The 23,480-nt window shown below is 44.4% G+C and overlaps 1 protein-coding gene across 2 annotated transcripts in view; it reads left to right on the top strand.

Moving 5' to 3' along the window:
- Positions 1-388: 388 nt before the first annotated feature.
- Positions 389-23,480, top strand: part of NAPB (NSF attachment protein beta) — a 33,739-nt gene continuing 10,647 nt past the window's right edge. Inside the window, exons 1-5 of one of the 2 annotated variants that reach the window (XM_034764082.1) lie at positions 389-557; positions 16,312-16,391; positions 19,853-19,969; positions 22,102-22,148; positions 22,337-22,414. In XM_034764082.1, coding sequence (XP_034619973.1) covers positions 460-557; positions 16,312-16,391; positions 19,853-19,969; positions 22,102-22,148; positions 22,337-22,414 — 420 coding nt within the window. In that variant the 5' untranslated portion in view covers positions 389-459. Of the gene's footprint in view, positions 558-16,311; positions 16,392-19,852; positions 19,970-22,101; positions 22,149-22,336; positions 22,415-23,480 lie in introns of those variants that run through there. The other variant, XM_034764083.1, reaches the window with a different exon arrangement.

Below are 23,480 nucleotides of genomic sequence, written 5' to 3'. Positions count from 1 at the left end.
CAGACCTAATCACACACATGGACCCAATCACACACGGACACCATTGTGTGTGCGCACATACTGACATCATCACACAGACACAATTCCACACACAGAGACTGGCAGTATCACGCACAGACATAATCACACACACACACTGAGGGACAATCACACACTGACACCATTATACACCCCTTCCCCTAACACCATCACACACAGACCGTCACATACACACACGTTGTTACACACGTGCACGCACACTGTCACACACTGACACCATCACACACAGTCACATGCTGAATGACAGTATCTCTCACACACACACACACACTCAGCCCATCCCCCGTAGCCTCCGCCCGCCCGACTACATCTCCCGACACAGCTCGGCTCGGCTCGGCTCAGCTCCCCCCGGCGTGCGGGGCGGGGCGGGGCGGGCGGCAGGGCAGGGCCGGGCCCGCGCATCCCCTCAGAGCCGCCGCCATGGACAGCAGCGGCAAGGAGCGCGAGGCCGTTCAGCTCATGGCCGAGGCCGAGAAGCGGGTCAAGTCCTCGCACTCCTTCCTCAGGGGGCTCTTCGGGTGAGCGGGCGCGGGGGCGGCGGGCGCGGGGGGCGCAGGCCGGGGGGATGGAGCTGAGGGGGCGGCTGGACGTGCGTGGGAGGGCCGTGTGGTGACCGGGGTGATCGCTAGGCTCGGCTTGTTCGTGCACAGACATTGGAGAGGCGTATGACTCGTGTGTGTGTGTGTGTGTGTGTGTGTGTGTGTGTGAGAGAGAGAGAGAGAGAGAGAGGTACAATATTTACGTGCACACCCACACGCCTCATTCACAATCGTCTGTAGTGGTGCCTTCCTAGAGCTGCCTCTCTTAATACTTGTGTACCCTATTTCTTTGTGCACCCTAGTAATTCACAGTCAGCTGTATTCCTGCCACCCTTCAGGTGCCCCTCTGATTGCACCCTGTTCCTGGGTGCACCCTGGTAATTCACTATCGGCTGTATTCCTGCCACCTTAGAGATGTCTCTCTAATTGTACCCTGTTCCTGGGTGCATTCTGGTATTCACTGTCAGCTGTATTCCTGCCACCCTAGAGGTGCCTCTCTGATTGCACCCTGTTCCTGGATGCACCCTGGTAATTCACTATCGGCTGTATTCCTGCCACCCTAAAGGTGCCTCTCTGATTGCACCCTGTTCCTGGATGCACCCTGGTATTCACAGTCGGCTTTATTCATGCCACCCTACGGGTATTGATCTATAATACAAGGATGCCCGTGGTGTTCTTACGCAGATGGTACACAGGAAAATCCCTCTGACTTCCCTCCCAGGCCTGCCATCAGGAAAAAGCTTCCTTCTCTCTGCTGTGTTGCTGCTGGGAGGGAAGGGGAGGAGAACAAAACGTTGCCTTTAGAGCCTTGTCCCCTGGTTGTATCTGTATAATTTTCCCACGTCGCCTGTCTGTTCTTATGCCTTGTACGGATGCAAAAGTTCCAGTGTTCTGTAAATAATGACAGTATGTGTTAAAGCTAGGCGTGGAATCAGATCACTGAGCGCTCTGCAGTGATTAAAGGGTGAGATGGGGTTGTGGGGAAACATCCTGCATTTACCCCTCTTTCTCTTTCTTTCCAAGTTGTTGCTTAACAGTCATCATTTATGTAAGAAACCACCATAGTGATTAGTTGCTTCTGAAGGAAGTAGCATTTTTAGCCCGTAATCCCGGTTTCTGTACAATGAGGAGACTCGCTTTTGATAATCCTCTAGTGGCAGTGGAGGAGGCTGCTCTACGTTATTGGGGCTTTACAATGGAGAATGATGATTTCTCCTCGTCTTCCCTTCTAATATCATCATCTGATCTGCCACACAGCAGCTAATGCATCATTACATTCATAATAACTCCTGACTTTTAGCTAGTACTTTAAGGATATTTTATGTGTGTCTGTCAATTTTCTAATCTCTCTCCTTTCTGGAGAGACATAATCTGATGCTGAAATTGTCATATTTCTAGAATAAAGGTTGGCAAGGTTTGTAAACAATATTGATCAGAAGATCAGTTAATTACCTAGCATGTATCTAATCCCATTAGGCTATTAGTTCAAATGTATGATTCTGGTATCCCTCCTACAGAAGGCTAAGGGGATTAGAGCCACATTGCTGTTACTGCTGTGACGGAGGTTTCTGTTAGGTTTGTTATGAAGTGAGTCTGTTATTTAAGAAACAAGGAATTGAAAGTTAATTTCTCTCTTTCATAGAGGAAAAAAATTCTTTGCTGAGAGCAGTGGGGAAGGCCTGCTAGTAGGTTGGAACAAAAATAATGCTTCATTTTAGCATATCCTTATGAAAATGTTAATTCCCTAAATTAAATATAATTTCTTCTGCACTGAGCAAGATTTAACTCTTAATGTGTTTAGTCTGAGATCATGGTACAAGGCAAGGCCTTTAGTGAGTTTTTTACCTGGCTGCTTTAATAAATTATTTTATGGGCTGCATTAGTCAAATGCAGTAACCTACTTTAAAATTAACATGTAGATTGATTCCAACAGCTTGAGTCTTGCCTTTGTAAGGGCTGGTTTATATGCAGAGTTTCACCGGTTAAACTTAAGGTGTGATTTCTATACTGATTTTTATTAACCTGGTGCAAAAAAGAGCTTATTTTGGTTTAGCTTAATTCCGTTAGGCTAAACTGAAATAAGTAGCTCTTAAACCAAAATAAGAATGTCCAAACAGGGATTTTCACCATTTTACTAAATCAGCTTAACTAAACCACTGAAAGTTTGTATGTAGACAAGGTAGACACGGCCTAAATATTTGTTCATTTGGCCTCTCAATAAAGCAAATATCATGTGAGGAATTTTCTTCAAACCTTGAGTTTTAAATATTGTGTATGTCTATTTTTCATCAATCTACAGACTAACAGAGTAAAGTCTTTACTAGTAACATATATACTTGGTGCTTTAAAAGGGCCAGTCTCACAAAGCTTACAATAGTTATGACCAAATCAGCTGGGAGGAAGAATTTAATCAGAAAAATGTGAATGGTAATTGGGAATTGTTCAAGAACTCTTCACTAGATGCTCCAAAAACCAAAATTGAGGACAAAAGTTGTATTGGTTAAAAAACTGACCTGGTTTAGAGGGTAAGTGAAGGCCGCACTATATAGCAAATGGAAGAAAGGGGAAGTTGATAATAATATAAATCTGAACCTAGGAATTGTAGAAAATTGGTAAAGGAAACAAAGGGATTCAAGAAGAAATCTGTGGCATCAGAGTTAAGGACAATAAGGAGGAGGGTTTTTTTAAGTCTGTTAGGATTTGTTTTGTTCCTAACAGTGGTATTGGTCCATTACTAGTTGGAAATGGTAGAAATATAAATAATAAAGCAGAAATGATAGAAGTGTTCAATAAATATTTCTGTTCTATATTTGGGGAGTAAAACAAATAATGAAGTCATATCATATGATGTTGATAACACTCTTTCCATTCCTCTAGTACAGGGGTCGGCAACCTTTCAGAAGTGGTGTGCTGAGTCTTCATTTATTCACTCTAATGTAAGGCTTCGAGTGCAAGTCATACATTTTAACGTTTTTAGAAGGTCTCTTTCTATAAGTCTATAATATATAACTAAACTATTGTTGTATGTAAAGTAAATACGGTTTTTAAAATGTTTCAGAAGCTTCATTTAAAATTAAATTAAAATGCAGAGCCCCCGGACCGGTGGCCAGGACCCGGGCAGTGTGAGTGCCACTGAAAATCAGCTCGCGTGCCGCCTTCGGCACACGTGCCATAGGTTGCCTACCCCTGCTCTAGTATCTCAGGAGGGTGTTAAACAGCAACTACTAAACTCTGACATTTTAAAATCAGCAGGTCCAGATAACTGGCATCCAAGAGTTTTAAAAGAGCTTGCTGGACCATTAATGTTGATTTTTCAATATGTCTTGGAACACTAAGGAAGTTCTACAAGACTGATAGAAAGCTAATATTGGGCTGATATTTAAAAAGGGTGAGTGGGATGACAGGTAATTATAGGCCTATTAGTCTGACACCGATGCTGGGGAAGATTATTAATAGACTGGCTGATATGGGATTCAACTAATAAAAAATTAAATGAAGGTGATATAATTAATGCCAATAGACACTGATGTATGAAAAATAGATCCTGTCATGCTAACTTGATATATTTTTTGATGAAATTAAAAATTTGGTTAATAAATGTAATAGTGTTGATGTAATGTACTTAGACTTCTGTAAGGTGTTTGACTTGATACGAAATGACATTTTGATTAAAAGATAAACTAGAATGATATAAAATTAACATGGCACACATTAAAGGGATTAAAGGCTGGCTAACCGATAAATCTCAAAATTTAATTATAAGTGGGGAATCATTGAATGGGTCAGTTTCTAGGAGGGTCCCGCAGGGATCGGTACTTGGCCTTATGCTATTTAATTTTTTTATCAATGACCCTAGAAGAAAACATAACATCATCATTGATAAAGTTTGCAGATGACACATGAATTGGGGGTGTGGTAAATAGTGAAGGGCACAGGTCCCTGATACAGAGCAATCTGGGTTACTTGCTAAACTGGGCACAAGCAAACAATATGTGTTTTAATACAACTACATGTAAATGTATACATCTAGGAACAAAGACATACACAGAGGATGGGGATTCTATCTTTTATTCCTGGGGGAATTCTGCACCACGTGCGTGCATAATTAATGTGCCGCGCATAATTTTTTTCCCCGCAGAAAATAACTTCTGTGGGAAAGTTGCTACAGTTACGCTTTTTGATAAAAGCGTAACTGTAGCCTTACAGTTTGCGTTACAGAGCAGAGGCTCCAGGGTGAGTCCCAGCTGAGGCTGCCTTCTTCACAGCACCAGTGGGGCCAGGTCAGGAGACAGAGGATATGGAGAGACAGACAGCATGGGGCACATGGAGCTGCTAGGGGGGTCACAGACTGGGGTTCGTAAGGGCTAGTGGGGAGGACAGATGGACAGAGGCTGAATGGGAGTGGAGGCACAGGGCCACATTGGGATGGGAGAGGGGGTGCTGGGAGATATGACAGGAGAGGATGCAGGGTCACATGATGGAAGAGGGTGGCTGAGTGGGAACACAGAGACACATGGAGACGGGGAGGAGGTGCAGAGGCACATGGAGATGGGGGAGGAGGCTGCCTGACAGGGTGCAGGGACACATGGGGAGAGGAGAAGGGGCTGCAGGGCCACAAGGGGGTGGCTGAGTGGGGGTGTAGGGCCACATGAGGATGGGGGGAGTGGTTGTATGAGGGGGAAGGAGGGACACATGGGGGTGCAGGGACACATGGGGACAGGGGTAGATATTCCTGACTGAATGGGAGAGGGTAGGGTCAGCTGGGGTCTGCATTGGGGAGGCTCCCTAACAATCCCTCCCCAGCCACCCAAAAAACCTGTTCTATACTTTTCCCACCCACTCCCAACAACCCTCCAGGTTCATACCCAGGCTCCTTCCTAGCAATTACTTCCCTCTCCCTTAGCTCCTCCGTTACTCCTAACTCCACCAAGCCTTTGTACTTCTTCTGAAGGGGTGTGGAAAATGCTTTTCTGTATCCTAGTTTAAATGAATTATTACTCAGAGTTCTATATTAATTTGTCTAGTCAAGAATCTATTTGTCAAAAAACAATTCCTGAATATTTTTTATTGTCTGTAATGTTATCAACGTACTTGCTGACAGATATTTTGAAATAAATTACCAAAATAATTGAAACTTTTGTGATTATATTGTTTATTTTGACAAATAAAACAGTAGATTTTTGCAGAATTTTTAAAACAATTTTGGTGCAGAAATCTGCCTGGAGTAATCCTTGGAACCGGTAATTCTGAAAAAGATTTTGGGGGTCATGGTGGATAAACTGCTGACCATGAGCTCCCAGTGCAATGCTGTGGCCAAAAGGGCTAATGTGATCATTTGATGCACAAATGGCAAATCTTGAGTGGAGTAAAGAAGTTATTTTGCCTCTGCATTTGGCACTGATGTGACTGCTGTTGGAATACTGTGTCCAGTTCTGGTGACCACAATTCAAGTAGGAAGTTGATACGTTGGAGAGGAGTCAGAGAAGAGCCACGAGAATGATTAAAAGATTAGAAAACCTGCCTTATAGTGATAGACTTAAGGAGCTCAATCTGTTTATCTTAAGAAAGAGAAGGTGAAGGGATGACTCGGTCATAGTCTATAAATACCTGTATGGGGAACAGATATTTGACATCGGCTCTTCAGTCTAGCAGAGAAAGGTACAACATGATCCAATGGTGGGAAGTTGAAACTAGACAAATTCAGAATAGAAATAAGGCATACATTTTTAACAGTGATAGGAATTAACCATTGTGACAACTGAGCAAGGGTCATGGTGGATTCTCTATCGTGGACAATTTTTAAATCGAGACTGGATTTTTTTTTTTCTAAGAGATCTGCTCTAGGGATTATTCTGGGGAAGTTCTATGGCCTGTGTTCTACAGGACGCCAGACTAAATGATCACATTTGTCCCTTCTGGCCTTGTTGAATCTGTGCTTGTTGATCTTACGAGATACCTTGGCTTAAAACTTTGTCTATATTTTAATTTTTTTTAAATGACTCGTATACTGTGGCATCAGCAAGTAAGTTTTTTACTTTTGGGCTCTTTGAGAAGAAGGCATTTACCTGTCCCTTATACTGTCTGCAGCAATATCCCTGTTTTTCTATCCTTTCTTCCTCCTTTCCTCTCACTCTTCTCCCCACTGCCCCAAATGTTATTGTATTTCAGTTATTTATAAACTGCAAGAGAGGGTTTCTAAAAAATAAACGTTAAAGGAAAATTGGAAGTCTTTGTGGAGCAACATTCTTTCTCCAGTGTAATTGCCTTTTTAGGACCTGATTGTGCCTTCCCTTACGCACACAAGTAGGCCTGCTAAAGGTAATTGGAACTACATGTATAAGTAAGGGAATCCTAGAAATGTAGAGCTGGAAGGGACATTGAGAAGTCATCAAGTACAGCCCTTTGCGCTGAGGTAGGATCACGTAAACCTAGTCCTGAACCATCCCTGACAGATGTCTATTCAGCCTGATCTTAAAAATCTCCAGTGATGGGGATTCCACAACCTTCCTTGGAAGTCTATTCCAAAACATAACAGCCCGCATAGTTAGAAAGTTTTTCCTCATATCTGATCTAAATCTCCCTTGCTTTAGATTAAGCACATTACTTCTTGTCCTACGTTCAGTGGACGTGGAGTGAACAATTGATCACCATCCTCTTTATAACAGCCCTTAACATATTGGAAGATGTATCAGCTCCCCCTTAGGTTGTCTTTTCTCAAAACTAAACCATAGGGCTTGATCCAAAGCCCATTGAAGTTGGTGGGGGTGGGGTGGGGGGTTGAGTTCAGTAAGGTTTGCATCAGGCCCAGAGTCTGGAAAATATTTTAACGTACCAAGAACAGACTGTCAAAATAGCAACATTTTTGTATGAAGCCTTGTTCTGTGAAAGGATCAATTTATTTCAGCAAGAGATAATATAAGAGGGTCTTATTTATTCAAGATACGAATTGTGTTGGGAAATCTTCTTTTCCAGTTGACTGGGGCCCCAGTCCTGTAATTGGATCCTTGTGGGGTTAAGGGTCTCTATGTGGATTCAGTTGCAGGGTCTGAACCCATTTCTTTGGCCGTATGTCACTGGTGACAGTTAAACAAAGGCCTTTCTGAAGAGCACTGCTAGTCATAAGAAAAATCTTAATGACTGTCTTTCTCTGAGCTGTGTAAATCATTTGGCCTTCAACCCTTTTCCCTGGGTCTTGCTTCACTACGTGTCTCTAGTGAACCACAACCACTTTCCGTGTTGTTTAATTTTCACTTTTAATCCTTCTACAGGTTTCAGAGTGGTAGCCGTGTTAGTCTGCATCAGCAAAAAGAACGAGGAGTACTTGTCGCACCTTATAGACTAACAAATTTATTTGGTCATAAGCTTTCATGGGCTAAAACCCACTTCATCGGATGCATGCAGTGGAAAATACCGTAGGAAGATATATATACACAGAGAACATGAAAAAATGGGTGTTGCCATACCAACTATAATGAGACTAATCAATTAAGGTGGGCTATTATCAGCAGGAGAAAAAAAAACTTTTGTAGTGATAATCAGGATGGCCCATTTCCAATAGTTGACAAGAAGGTGTGAGTAACAATAGGGGAAAAAATTAGCATGGGGAAATAGTTTTACTTTGTGTAATGACCCATCCACTCCTAGTCTTTGTTCAAGCCTAATTTAATGGTGCCCAGTTTGCAAATTAATTTCAATTCAGCAGTTTCTTGTTGGAGTCTGTTTTTGAAGTTTTTTTGTTGGAGTATTGCGACTTTTAGGTCTGTAATTGAATGACCAGGGAGGTTGAAGTGGTCTCCGACTGGTTTTTTAATGTTATAATTCTTGACATCTGATTTGTGTCCATTTATTCTTTTGTGTAGAGACTGTCCGGTTTGGCCAATGTACATGGCAGAGGGGCATTGCTGGCACATGATGGCATATATCACATTGGTAGATGTGCAGGTGAACGAGCCTCTGATGGTGTGGCTGATGTGATTAGGTCCTATGATGGTGTCCCTTGAATAGATATGTGGACAGAGTTGGCAGCGGGCTTTGTTGCAAGGATAGGTTCCTGGGTTAGTGTTTTTGTTGTGTGGTGGCTGGTGAGTATTTGCTTCAGGTTGGGGGGCTGTCTGTAAGCAAGGATTGGCCTGTCTCCCAAGATCTGTGAGAGTGAGGGATCGTCCTTCAGGATAGGTTGTAGATCCTTGATGATGCGCTGGACAGGTTTTAGTTGGGGGCTGAAGGTGATGGCTAGTGGTGTTCTGTTACCTTCTTCGTTGGGTCTGTCCCGGAGTAGGTGACTTCTGGGTATTCTTCTGGCTCGGTCAATCTGTTTCTTCACTTCAGCAGGTGGGTATTGTAGTTTTAAGAATGCTTGATAGAGATCTTGTAGGTGTTTGTCTCTGTCTGAGGGATTGGAGCAAATGTGATTGTATCTTAGAGCTTGGCTGTAGACAATGGATCATGTGATGTGGTCTGGATGAAAGCTGGAGGCGTGTAGGTAAGTATAGCGGTCAGTAGGTTTCCGGCATAGGGTGGTGTTTATGTGACTATTGCTTATTAGCACTGTAGTATCCAGGAAGTGGATCTCTTGTGTGGACTGGTCCAAGCTGAGATTGATAGTGGGATGGAAATTGTTGAAATCATGGTGGAATTCCTCAAGGGCTTCTTTTCCATGGATCCAGATGATGAAGATGTCATCAATGTAGTGCAAGTAGAATAGGGGCATTAGGGGACGAGAGCCGAGGAAGCGTCGTTCTAAGTCAGCCAGTAAGTGTTTAAGAAGCAAACGACTTGATGGTGAAATCCTGGCCGCACTGAAGTGAATGGCAGTTTTAAGCCCAGTGTGTTTAAGGCTTATAAAGAGGAAAACAGTCCACAGTAGCATGCCAAAAACAACAGCATGGCCTAGCTGCCCCCAATTACATGCCCGTGGAGTCTGGGCGGGTGTGTAATCGCGGCAGCTAGTCCGGGCTACCATTTGCTACTGCAGCACAGTACTATTTATTGTGTGCTAGTGTGAGTGTGTCTACTGGAGCTGGGAACCACACCTCCAGTTCCAAGTGTAGATGTAGCCATAGTTACAGTCCTATACTAGTGACGATGACACAGCTTGCTACACTTACAGAGGTGTTGACTCCATGGGTGCTCCAGGGCTGGAGCACCCATGGGGAGAAAATAGTGGGTGCTCAGTACCCACTGGCAGCCCTGCGAGTCAGTGCCACCCCCCACCCCCAGCGCCTCCCGCCTGCCCACGGCCCTGCCAATCGGCTCTTCCCCTCCCTCCAAGAGCCTCCTGCCTGCCACAATCCGCTGTTCCACAGCATGCAGGGGGCACTGGGGGGAGGGGGAGGAGCGGGGGCAGGAAGAGGCAAAGGGAGGAGGCGGAAAGAGGTGGGTGGGGCTGGGAAGGGGCGGGGTGGTGGGGTGGGGGCAGGGCCGGGGGTAGAGTGGGGCGGGAAGAGGCAGGGTGGGGGTGGAGTGGGGGCCGGGCCTGGGGCAGAGTGGGGGTCGAGTACCCCCCGGGATTCGAGTAAGCTAGCGTCTGTGTACACATTTATACATAAGTTAGCATAAATCTATGTAAAACTCTTTTTCTGTTAAACAATTATTCTTTAAAAAGCGCAGTTATATATATTTTACATAAAACTTGTACTGCCAATTTAAAAAATGGATTTACTGATGATAATTTTCATTTGATAATATCCCTTAAAAGAAAATATTGAGATACAGAAATTAAGATTAAAAAAGTCCATGAGTCAGAGTGAATATTGTGATGAAATATGCATTATTTATACTTGATGAGAATAATATGCATGTGTGTATTATGTGGTCAGTGTAAGAATTATGATATCTGTATTCATTTCCTTGTTTTTAAGTGCTTAAGTTTCATAAATAATGTAGTAGGTAATTATAGTGTTGTCACTTAGGAACTTAAATGGTTTAAATTTTTTTTTTTTTTTTTTTAGTTTTGGTAGTTATTTTGCTGTGTCTTTCTGCTTGTGTTGCTCAATGCCTACAGGTATTTGTTCAAGCAAGGCTAATTTTTTTCCATCACTTTTCTCCTGCAACCCCATTGAGTTAAGGAAGAACGTGGCCCATATTAAACAGGAAACATTCTCCTGGAATAGATGTTTTGGTCCAAATTATTTTCTTTATTCCGGATTCACATACGTTGTATTCACACAATGGCCATTGACTTCACAGGACTTAGTATAGAGGGAATAGGTAGCCACCTCTATATTTAGGTTTTCTAGATTTGCACTGGTGCAGTTGAGAAAAGAATATGATCCTTTGTGTTTCTTTCTGTTAAACCTTTTCAACATATCAGTCTTGTCTACACAGAGATGACAATTCATGTTTAGATGCTGCCATTGTAATAAAAATACCGCAAACTAATCATGGAGTAGAAAAGGGAATGCCAAAGATATGGCTTATCAGAAATTGAGTGTTTGTTAACTAGTTGGACATGTCTGTTTAATAATAGTATGCACTTACAAAGAGCTTTTATTCTTTGAGATAGTAAGGTTCACATATCTGCTAATGAGGCTTCAGCCTTCCTGTAGCTTTGGGGGAAGAATTCAGACACACAATTTTCCTTATCTCCAGCATAGTAAAGTCCTGTAGATAGGTAGGGAGTGAAAACGGTTTAGTCTAACATATAACTGAGATTGAAATGGTTATACATATAGACTACTTCCTGATTTACTAAGTCACTGTAGCTTGCAAAGTTCTCCTCCTGAAACAGTGCCTGGAGAGGCTTACTCATAATTTCTGAACTGTCCTGTGAGGGAATGCATGGAGATCCAGAGGGCCACCTTGAAGATATTTTTCTTAAGGGTAAGCATGTGTATGTTTTCCTCAACTAAGGATCTCAGAGTGCTTTTTGAACACCAAATACTTTAACTTTCCAGCACCTTCATACCCAACCTACTTAAGTATCATATGCATTTTACAAATGGGTAAACTGAGACAAAGTCACTTGTGTGACTTCATTCAGGAGGTGACACTGAGTCAGTGGCATAGCTGGAGATAGAGGTCACAATTCCACAAGGTACATAAGACCAAACCTAACTTTAAGCATGTGAGTTGCCCTGTTGAAGCTTACTTTGGGGCCTGAAGTTTTGGCTCACAGTCCTCTAAACCAATGTCCCTTAAATTGTCCTCAGAATTTAGGGAACCATAATCTACTTCCAGTCTTTACACAAAGCTCACATTGGTGTTTGACGGGTCTGGCCTTTAGTGTTAGCAAAGTAAAAGATAATATTGAAAACAATTGGCGTAATGATACTGGAAAAACTAACACTTGATTTAATTATAGCTTGTGCTACAATAGCTACACTAGTGAAGTGTACTTCAGACTTTTCTTTATTTTCTATTTGCTTACTCTTAATTTTTGAGTTCACAGGAGACCAGGTTATATGGGCATTTTAAGCATTCAATGTCAGATAGCTGTGGGTAGGTTTCAGAACCAGATCTACATTAATAATTAGCAAGCTTCACGGCATAAAACACTTACTGTGATAAACGCTACTAGAACATTGATTCCACAGTTTGGAATGTCCATTAGTACTTTGTTTGGCTTGTTTGGATTCTTTCCTTGGGGAATATCTTGTGCATTTCACAGTTGCCAATTTGAGTGGGAGTTAGATTGAGTTTCACTTTTAGAGTTTATATTTCAGTGCTTAGTCTTCTGTGCGGGTGCAGAACTTCCTCTTCAGTTTGGGATTTTTTTCTTTCCCTCTTATTCCCCACCCACACTCAAAGTTAGAACAGGTGAATGTCCTCAACACACTGAGAAAAAGACTAGAATTCTCCATACAGTATGTCTGACAAGATTCTCTATAAAATGTAGTGCACCATGACCAGTCAGTTATAAAATATGATTCTAAATGAGGTTGTAGCAGTTCTTGGATGCTTTGGGAAGCTCTTTGTAACTTCAGTGATTATAACAGAGGTGGGCAAACATCTGGCCCACAGGACTGTCCTGCCCGGCCCTTGAGCTCTCGGCCAGGGAGGCTAGCCCCCGCTGTCCCTGCCCCTTTCTCCCCCTCCCCCCGTAGCCACGCTGCCGCACGGGCAGCGCTCTGGGCGGTGGGATTGCGCGCTCCTGCCTTGTAGAACAGCAGTGTCTGGCTCTGGTCAGGTGGCACGGCTGCAAGACATGCTGTTCTGAGTGGCATGGTAAGGGGGCTGTGGCCGGGGAGTTGAATAAGGGGCGGGGAGTCCCGGGGGGCAGTCAGGGGACAGGGAGCAGGGGGCGGTTAGATGGGGCGGAGGTTCTGGGGGGCGGTCAGGGGACGGGGGCGTTGGATAAGCATGGGAGTCCTGGGGGCGTGTCGGTGGTGGGGGTGTGGATAGGGGTCAGAGCAGTCAGGGGACTGGGAGCAGGGGGGTTGCATAGGGGGTGGGGTCCCGGGGATGGTTGGGGTGGGGGGGGTTCCCAGGAGGGGGCAGTTAGGGGACAAGGAGTGGGGGGGGTTGGATGGGTCGGGGATTCTGAGGGGGGCAGTCCGGGGGCGAGAAGTCGGAGGGGGCGGGGGCCAGGCTGTTCGGGGAGGCACAGCCTTCCCTATCCGGGCCTCCATACAGTTTTGCAACCCCAATGTGGCCCTCGGGCCAAAAAGTTTGCCCACCCCTGGCTTATAAGGATGTAGAAGAAGGTTGTGAGAGAGCGGTGCTGAGCTGTAGGTAGTGCTGCTGATCAGAGCGCTTTGTTAATCACTCTCCAGTAAGAGAAAGTAGCTGGGGTGGTGGGGGGAGATCTGCAATCTGGTGAGCCGACAACGTTTGCAGTCACTGGATTATGCTTTAAACACCGAATCCTGGCTTTACTTCTGACTTTCCTTCCCACCCACCCCCCAATCCCCATCCCATCACACCTACTCCCTCTCTTCTCCTATTCAGCTGGGCTGTGTGCAGTGCAAGGCATACTGAACGCAGCCTTTCTGCACAGGTGCTGATGGTGAGTGCTGGACGTTAACACTTCCGTTTTTTTGTGCTTCCTGCAGTGCTCATCAGCCTGCAGGATCAACCTCAGAAAGGCCACTAAAGTTGTATCTTCCCAGCCCAGGTAGACAGATTTGCATTTGCAGGGCCCGAGTTAGCATGCATAAAAGTACCAGTGTGGATGCAGCGGCCGAGAGCTGGAGTTCGGGCTTTCAAGCTGAAGGGCTCAGCTGGGCTTAACCCTGAGCTGCAGCAGCCGTTCTCTGACTTTTTTAGTGTGCCAGCTCGAGCCCCACTAATCCAAGTCTGTCTGCCTGGTCTGGGGGGCTCGCTCCCAGCGGCAGTGTAGCTATTACCTAAATTACAGTCCTGCAGCTCCCCAGCCAGTCATTCACCTAGGACTTTACAGCAGGAGAGCAGATGAATTGCACTAGTATGCAGATAAGTAACCGTAGCCGCTTCTTTATGAAAGGGTGTGGCTGTCCTAATATTAAATGCCTTAGGCATGCAGTACTCTTTGAGTTTCTGGCATCTTGCAAAGGTAGGCTGTTGCATTTTCTATTTGTTAGTGTCTTAAGTTGATTCTCAATGAATGGACATCAAAATTACTCCATTGAAGTGGTTCTCTGGTCATTATAGTGCAGTCTGTCTCTCTACCTACTTTTGTGGTCCTTATCGTTATCGTATCTGGATTTTATTCTCACAACTCCCCTGTGCGGCAGGAAAGCATTATTCAGTTTTTACAGATGAGGGAATGGAGGGGCAGACTAGATTAAATGGCTTGCTCAAGGCTGCACAAATTTTTCAGGTAAGGGTGTCAGAAGAACACATGCCTTTTCAGAAATGGGTTTTCATCTACTCTATAGCACCATGAAGCAGGACCAGATGCATTGGTGCTGAAACTAGGGGAGTGGGGGTGCGGCAGCAGCCCCATGCCTTAAAGTGGTTTCCATTATATCCAGGGTTTATAGTTTGGTTCAATGGCTCTCAGCACCCCCATTATAAAAATTGTTCCAGCGCCCCTGACCAGATGAGAGATATTTCCCCTCTTCTAGGAAAACCCTGGTTAGTTTGCCTCATGCCAGTTTCAGCCTGTGAATCTTCCCAACCTTGCCCGTTAGGTAGTCACTTTCACCTGTTCAAAGTAGGTATTAAATACTTTCATTTTGATCTGATGCCATCCCTCCTGTGCCCCGCACATGCCACGCCTCTTACGCTGGTGTCAATGACTACCCAGCATGTAAGGCCCTGGAGTGTTCTCAAGACTCCCTGCTGTCCTGAATTACAGAGCATAGGCAAATCTTTAGATTTTGTGGGTTTACTCCAAAATTCTTTTATCTTTTCCTTTCTCCCTTGTTTTAAGGCCTTTATCTTGGAAACTTCAGGCCTTTCAAGGGTGCCTGGGTTCACCACGTGCAGCAGCTCCCTTCCTGTCCAAGGACCCAAGATGGCAGAGAGCCCTAAGGGAAGGTTAAAGCCAGAAGATGCTTCCCCTGTTCAATTTCTCCCCAGTCCTGCTTAGAGAGGAAATTTCGCTGCTTCTGTTCCAAGGATAGTCTCTCTCCCCCCTGGACAAAGGCATCCACTTGGCTACCTCAGCTCCTCTGGCAGTAGTGTTCAGTACAGCTACAAACAGCACAGCTTCCCCTGTGTACCTAACACAGCAGCTCCAGAGGGGAGTAGGCAGAATGCACTTCCAGTGCGAGACTCCAGCAGGGCCCAGCTGCTGGTTCCAGCCTCCAGCCAGGCCTTTACCACTGGGTCCAGCAACCCTTCCAGCCTTGGCCACACACTCTGGGCCCAGGGTCACCTCTTCAACCAGGCCAGCATTGGTGGCTTTTAATTGTTGTCCTTATTCCTTTTACAGTAGAGTTACGTATTGACCGGTCAACCACACACCTCATTTGGAACCAGAAGTATGTAATCAGTCAGCAGCAGACACCTCAAGAGCAAATACAGTACAGTGTTAAATGTAAATTACTAAAAAAAAAAAACAGAGAAAGCAGTATTTTTCTTCTGCATGTAAAGTTTCAAAGTTGTATTACGTCAATGTTCGGGTGTAAACTTTTGAAAGAACCACCAGTACGTTTTGTTCAGAGTTACGAACATTTCAGAGTTACAACCAACCTCCTTTTCCAAGGTGTTTGTAACTCTGTGGTTCTACTGTATATTGTTGATAAACAAGATTGATAAACAGTAGTGACTCTGACCTCATGCTGTTTTCTCTTTGGAGTGAAAACTTCCAGTGTGTTGTTGTTGATTACAACTAGGCCAGTGTTGGTGAGGAAAAAAATCTGCAAGCATTTGCTTGAATTTAAAGAGACTAAGGCCCAGGAATGGGAGTTAGGTGCCTAAATACTTTCGGAGCACCTGGGTCTGTTTTGGAGCTTTCTGGTACTGTTTCATGTTCCCTTGCCAGGAACACCCTAGTAATCCAGTTTTTATTCACACCAGTCCTTGAGGAAGGAAAATCTGAAGCTCTTACACTTGAGTATTTGTGTTGGAAATGGTACATTTTATTGGGGTTGGAACTTTGCATGACACAACAGGGGAACAGGCTTCCCCAAACCCTAACACAGTGGCAATTAAATGAACAAAACAAGGATCTGACCGGACTCTGCATATAACCAATGGGATGAGCTGCCCATTTATGCAACAAAGTTTGGAAGGGCCAAGTCACCAGAACAAACCAGAACGCAAAATTCAGAACTCTATTCTTGGGTTTTAGCCCACCCTCAAATGACTATATTTCATTGCAGTGCAAATAGTAATTTAGTGACTTGTACTTTTTTTATTTTTCTAGAGGAAATTCAAAGGTAGAAGAAGCCTGTGAAATGTACACCAGGGCTGCAAACTTGTTCAAGATCGCCAAAAACTGGAATGGTAAGTAGTTTGTTTAATTTATAAGGTTAATTGTAGGAAAGGCTTGAAGCTTGAGATTCATCTTGGAGATAAAGCCCATACACCAACTATACAGATACATTCCTAACTGTAAGAACAGTAGGACAGTGGAACAGACTGCCTCGGGAGGTTGTGAAAGCTCCTTCACGGAGATTTTCAAAAGGAGGCTGGATCGCTATCTGTCTTGGATGATTTAGATGCTACAAATCCTGCGTCTTGACTGGGGATTAGACTAGATAACCCTTGTGGTCTCTTCTAACCCTATGGTTCTATGATTCTAAATGCAAGCAAACACATTAAAGCCTTGGTGGGGGGAAAAATCTGTGTATCAGGGAGAGCGAGGGGGCAACTGTTTTTTACACTTCCACTCATGCTTTTTATCTTGCATATTTTGGGTGGGGAGGGAGAAATGTCATAAATTACCCAGAACCAGCAAAATTAGCAAAAAATTAAGAAAGGAAACCCTTATACCCAGCTGAATGCTTGCATAATTGATTAAGAACATTTCTAACAGCTTAGTGACCTGTGAATGTTCAAGTCGTCCTGTTGCAAATTATCAAAGTACAGTTCCACTTGGTAGGGTGTTTCCATGGGAATAGTGACTATGGCAATCTAATTTCTGTACACCATCAAACCCCCATAGTTTTCTCTGGAATTAATTAAATGTCGGGAGCAGGGAAAGGGAGGTGACTGAAATACTTACAGTGTTGAGTTAACTAGCCTGTGTCCAAGTTCACATTATGATTTTAATATGATTAAAGCTAGTTGCCTGCAAAGAAGTTGCTCCAGAGGTGCTTCCTTGGGCTATTGGATTTGCTTTTAAGTCTTGTAGAAAACCCTCTTCCTGAGGCCAGAAACTTGAAAGTTATCTAATATTCTGGATGAGCTGTAAATCAGAGGCACACAAGGAGAATAGCTGTTCCCTGCTGTGCTATGGGGAAATAGTACCACTGTAAAAGTGGAATAGTTATTGCTAGCTCCGTGTTGGAAATGCTGTGCCATATTTGGTGGCTGTGGGAAATGTGGATGCGAATATAAATTTCCCAAGATAAATGTGAACGTCCTGTGCATGGAATAATTATGGGATTTGAGACACTGGTATCTCCTCAGGCTTTCGCAAAAAAGGAATGAAAACTCTGTTCACAAGGGGCAAAATATCACCAGTTTTTCTTTAACAAATGGGAGATGAGGAACTGAAAAAATTGTTTACTTCTTCCCAAACTTTGAATCTGCGTCTCTCTACATCATGCTTGGATGTGCCATCAGCACAACAAGGGGGAGACTTTCAAAACAAAAAGGAGGTGCCCAACGCCCAGTGAAAGTCAGTGGGAGTAGTGTGCCTAGCTGTGCCTTGTGTTTTTGACAATCTCCTGCTAAATGCACATACACTACTGAGTAGCACACTCTGAACATGTGTATTGGTCAGTATTAGGGTAGGGTAAAAATAATAACAGAAACATAGTCCTGGGGGAATTCTATGCCACTGCGCATGTGAAGAATTTATGTCCCCTGCAGATTTCTTTGCTTCCTCACAGAAATATGACTTTCTGACAGGGAAGCAAAGGGAAGCCACAAGAGAGGTCATGCGACCCTTCCCAGCAGTATGTTTCGGGTGCCCATGGCCGCTGGCAGAGAGATAAATCACTGTGGGGCAGGGGGCGGGACTGAGGAAGACCCGGCTGGTGGCTTCTACCCTGCGCCAGGCTCAGCGTCTAGTCCCAGCTGGGCTGGGTAGGACAGAACTTCCTCTTCCCTTGCACGGCATCCGGGGCCAGGTCAGACCCACCCCCAAATTTCCCTGCCAGCTGCAGGAAGCTCTGTGAACTCCAACCCTCCCCAGCCCGCTGCCACTTCTTGCACCCATTGCGCCTCAGCTGCAGGGAGAGGGATCCCTGTACAGGGAGCTGCTCCCCCATCCACCCAACCCCCATGCATCCAGACCCCCCCCAAACCTCACCCCCTCACACTCAGAACCCCTCCACTCCCCCTGCACCTGGACCACCCTGACAAGCCACCCCACCGAGGCCCAACCAGCTGCACCTGGATCCCCTCCCCACTGAGCCCCACTCCCCCAGCATCTGGACCCTCTACTGAGCCCCCCACTGGACAGCATCTGGACCCCCGCCGAGCTCTATTTCCCCACACATACACACAGACTTGCCCTGCTAAGCCCCAACCACCTTCACCTGGACCCCCCTGCAGAGTCCCATTACCATTGCACCCAGAACCCCCCAACAAGCCCCTATGCATCCACCCCCCCTGCACCCGGATCCCCCCACTGAACCACCCGTACCCAGATTGCCCCACACAGAACCCTCTCAACCCACACCTGGATCCCCCCCCACACTGAGCCCCTCCACACTTGGATCCTGCCTTGCTGAGCTTGTCTGCTCACACCTGGTGCACCTGGCATGGAGGGGCAGGGCCCTGGGGTGTTTCTGGGCAGGCCCGGTCCTTGTGCTGTGTCAGAGTTGGGTGCAGCCTCACCACTGAGTCTGTGTCCCAAGGTGGGAGCTGCACAGTGATCTCCCACCTCTGTGCAGCCAGTGGCCTGTGCTCCCCAGTGCCATGCTGGAGCCTCCACATTCATTTGACAAATAAAATTTGCAGAATTTTAAAATACTGTGTGAAGAATTTTTATATTTTTGGTGCAGAATGCCCTCAGGAGTAAGAAACAGTCATTTTATTGCTTCATCTACCATCAAGTTGCAGGAACTAAAAATTTCAAAAAGGGATAGGTCTCAGCCTCCCTTTTCTCAGGTGCAGTTTCCATTTGCAGTTTGACACCCACAGAATTAATTGCAGTGGCAAGTCAAAGTACATCTATGTGATCCACCTCTGACTACCTGATTGCACATACAAATCCGGTAGAGGTGAAGTATTCAGAGTCGAATACACCATCCAATTTCAGACATAAAAGTGAGGGTACAGATTTTGCATATGCAAATTGCAGCTGCAAAAGGAAAGCTGTCTCTTTGAAAATGTGACCTTAAATTTTCAGTGGGCCTCCTACACTGCATGTTTCTCTTTCCGTGCATGGAAGAAAACATTTGTCTGAGCAAATGGGGTAGTTTTATGGATGGTGACCTGATTTTTGCATACAAATACAGAGTTTTTTGTTTGCGCATCAGGGTGCACAGTCAAAAAATTATAATTGTGTAGGTCCATTGAAATTTGGCCATATGTGTTCTTAACACCATGATTTTGCACACTTAAGGATAGCAGTTCTCCACAAATCACAAGCATGTGTAGCTGAGAGCATGATTTGGTCACTGGAATTCGTGTGCCTTTTCCTCCACTTGCATCATCGCCATATCTATTCACGTTCTTCAGGTAGTGGAAAGCAGTACATGCTCATCTTTTTACTGTCGGCACGGCCATACATTCATGCTTATTAAATGAGACTGGAAATATTAATCTCTTTCGATTTATTTCTTTCCTAGCTGCAGGAAATGCATTTTGTCAGGCAGCCAAGCTCCATATGCAACTACAGAGTAAACATGATGCAGCCATTGGTTTTGTGGATGCTGGGAATGCTTACAAAAAGGCAGATCCACAAGGTAAGGCAAATGAAATACTGTACAGGAATATACAAATCATGTTAGTTGTGTAGTAACTGGCAGGCTGGCTTCCTTTTGTAAGCCAGGTATTTGGTTTAAGATCTTCAGTGTAGTTTTCTATAAAGCACTTTAAGTACGGTCTTGGAGTGTGAGCATTTCGTAGCGAGGCAAGAAATAGTTTGCTTAAGGCCTGTTTCCTCATTCATGTTCTGCAACTAATGCTAAATTTATCATGTCTGTACTGGGTTGAAGCAATCTGATTAAATTTTTTCATGAGCCTATTGAAATAAGATTGGTCATGATAGGTCTGGTTTTACCCATTTGTGTGTTTGGGGATTTACAGGTCTAAAGAAGTACACCTCTACCTCGATATAACGCTGTCCTCGGGAGCCAAAAAATCTTACTGTGTTATAGGTGAAACCGCATTATATCGAACTTGCTTTGATCCGCTGGAGTGCGCAGCCTCGCCCGCTCGGAGCACTGCTTTACCACGTTATATCCGAATTCGTGTTATATTGGGTTGCATTATATCGGGGTAGAGGTGTAGTTCTTTGTCTCTGTCGATGCCAGTTGTGAACCAGATTGTGTTCTGTTTATACCTGTATACATCTGGAGTGAATCCAGTAGCTTAAACAGAATTACTCTGGGTTTACCCTGGTGTAACTGAGAGCAGAATTTGGACCCTGGTCTGTTTCTCAGCCAGTAGGATTTAGAATTATGGTAGACAGCATGAAAGATGCTTCATATTAAGTAACAGTGACCCCTTTGACTTCCTATGGAAACATCATTGACAGATTCAAGTAAGGAGACTTGTTCAGCTTTCCGTTTGGACTTTTCAGTGGCGGGAGGGAATGAAAGGGGAAAGATCGCAAAACTCTCTTAGGGATAGAAAAGACACCGGCTCATGGGCAAAGATGTGTTCAAACAACCTGTATGTTGTGTCCTTTGTCTCTCACAGCCTTAAGAATATGGGGAAACCACATGGACACAATTGGATTCCAAATAACTGTATTTGTTAACATGCACACCTTGAATACTGCGTGCAGTTCTGGTCACCCCATCTCTAAAATGATATATATTAGAATTGGAAAAAGTCCAGAGAGGGGCAACAAAAATGAATAGGGGGATGGAACAGCTTTCATCTGACAAGAGATTAACAAGACTGAGACTGTTCATCTTAAAAAAAAGAGTCAAGTACAGGGGATATGACAGGTCTATAAAATCATGAAGGGTGTGACGATTGTGAATCTGAAAGTGTTATTTACCCTCTCACATAACACACATACCAGGGTCACCCAACATAATTAATGGGCAGCAGGTTTAAAACAAACATAAGGAAGGACTTCTTCACACAATGTGCAGTCAGCCCTGTGGAACTCATTGCCAGGGGATGTTGTGAAGGCCAAAACTACAATGGGGTTCATAAAAGAATTAGAAAAATTCATGGAGGATAGGTCCGTCAATGGTTCTGACTGCTGGAAGCTGGGAGTGGGCAACAGGACGGATCACTTGCTAATTGCCCTGTTCTTTTCATTCCCTCACTGTCGGACTACTGGATACTGGTCTAGTTTGACTGTTGGTCTGATCCAGTATGGCCATGCTTATGTTCTTATGAATATTGACAGAGTTCCTGTGTATTCACTAGGTATTTGAGTATACTAAAAGCTTGCTTCTTCTGGACAACATTTTCAAAAGCAAACTAAGAGACTGGGCATACAGTTTTTTGCACATGCTAGTTTTTGAATGTGTAACTTTTCAAAGCCAAAATTTTGGTCTGGGAAAAATCACTTTGTACATAGGATTTCTCCATGGAATCACTTTGTACATTGTGCATTTCTCCATGGAATTTGGCATTATATGTTTACTAGATTTGCCAATACAAATGCTCTTTTAGTTCACACATCTCAGAGGTTTTTGTATGTGTAACACTTGGGGCATTAAAATGTATGTCTGCAGTTTCAGAGCCTGGGTAGCTGGTTGTTTGAGGAGCTGGCTGTTTAGGTTTCTGGTCAGAACAGACAGTCACAGCAGAACTACTGCCTTGTCTTGGTGAAAGACGAACTGTTGCACAATGTCTGGATGTCTCAGCTGATTTTATTTTTCATTGTTTTTCCTGAATGCTTACGCTACAGAGGCTATGAACTGCTTAAATGCAGCCATCGATATTTACACAGACCTGGTAAGAAATTGTATTGCTTTGAGGAGTTGGGGTTGGTATCCTAATGTGTGGCAACTTAGATTGAAGCCTCTTTATTTAAACTAGTTGATTAAATCATTGTTCTATTAAAAGTAATAAATGCCGCATGTACTTGAAGGAGAGAGGGGGAAAAAAAACCCTGTATATCTTTTTTTAATTGTCCGTCCTAGGGCCGATTTACGATTGCAGCCAAGCATCACATCACCATTGCAGAGATTTATGAGACCGAGCTGGTAGATATTGAAAAGGTAAGCTGATTAAACTGTTAGAACTTTTCATTGAAACTGTACTTTTGAATGTGCTATCAGAACTGCGTATGATTATGAAACTTCACCCTGCTGGCCTACGGAACTGCATGAATCAGGCTCTTCCAGGAACTTAGTCTCTAGGCTTGTTTTCGATATTGCTGATGTAGGTATATGTCAGGAGTAACTTGTGTGAAGTTAGTGTAGTTAAATTTGGTACAAGTGATACCAGGATCAAGGCTCACTGATGAGTTGTTTGGTCTTTGCCTTTGATGTGCCTCTTTCCCCCCCTCTCTTCCATGTTTTTAAGTTACCTCTTCCTTTCCTTATGATCATCAGTGGAAGCTTGACTCTCATATGGAGGCCTGAAGCAGATGGACTGAGCAAGTCACTTTTAGATTTACGCGAGTGCTCTTGAAATACCCCAGGCCCCATTTAAGACCTGATGAGGATGATGCACTGTCGGTCAGTTTCAAAGTGTTTATGAAAAACTGACAGGAAAGTGTGAATTGCACAGAAGTTGTTTATATGGTACAGCTCTTTTGGACAATCAAGCTACACACATTTAATAGGATTTGACAAATCATTGCAGCAGTGTGATAGGATGTCTGTGATGCCTGCAGCCTTGGATGTGAAGCATGTCAGAGCTAACAGACTCTGATGAGAGACTCTCTTTCCCTTTACCCTACAAGGAAAGTGCGGTTTGTCATGGGAAGTGATATTTTTAGTGAGTCCAGTTGATATCTGTCTTTCCTCTAAGGCCATGTGTGCACTACCAACTTTAGTCGACCCAAGTTATGTTGGCATTAGCTGCTGTTGTTAGTATATTGCTTGTGCGTGTGCATACTTGGCTCCTTGTGTCGGTGATGCATGTGCTCACCAGGAGTGCGTTTGTCGATGCACAATGTTGTGCACCATGGGTAGGAGTCCCAGTGTGCAACCCGCCACTGTCCAGTGCACTGTCTATTGGGAAGTTTTGCAATGCATGATGGGGCCTAAACGAGTTGCGCAGGGGGTGACTCGGAGCAAGAGGTCAGCTTCCCAGCATGTAACTGTCTCCATCCCGTAA

The sequence above is a fragment of the Trachemys scripta genome, chromosome 3 (assembly GCF_013100865.1).
Source record: "Trachemys scripta elegans isolate TJP31775 chromosome 3, CAS_Tse_1.0, whole genome shotgun sequence".
NCBI classification, from domain to species: Eukaryota; Metazoa; Chordata; order Testudines; family Emydidae; genus Trachemys; species Trachemys scripta.
This window is presented reverse-complemented; position numbering and strand designations above follow the sequence as displayed.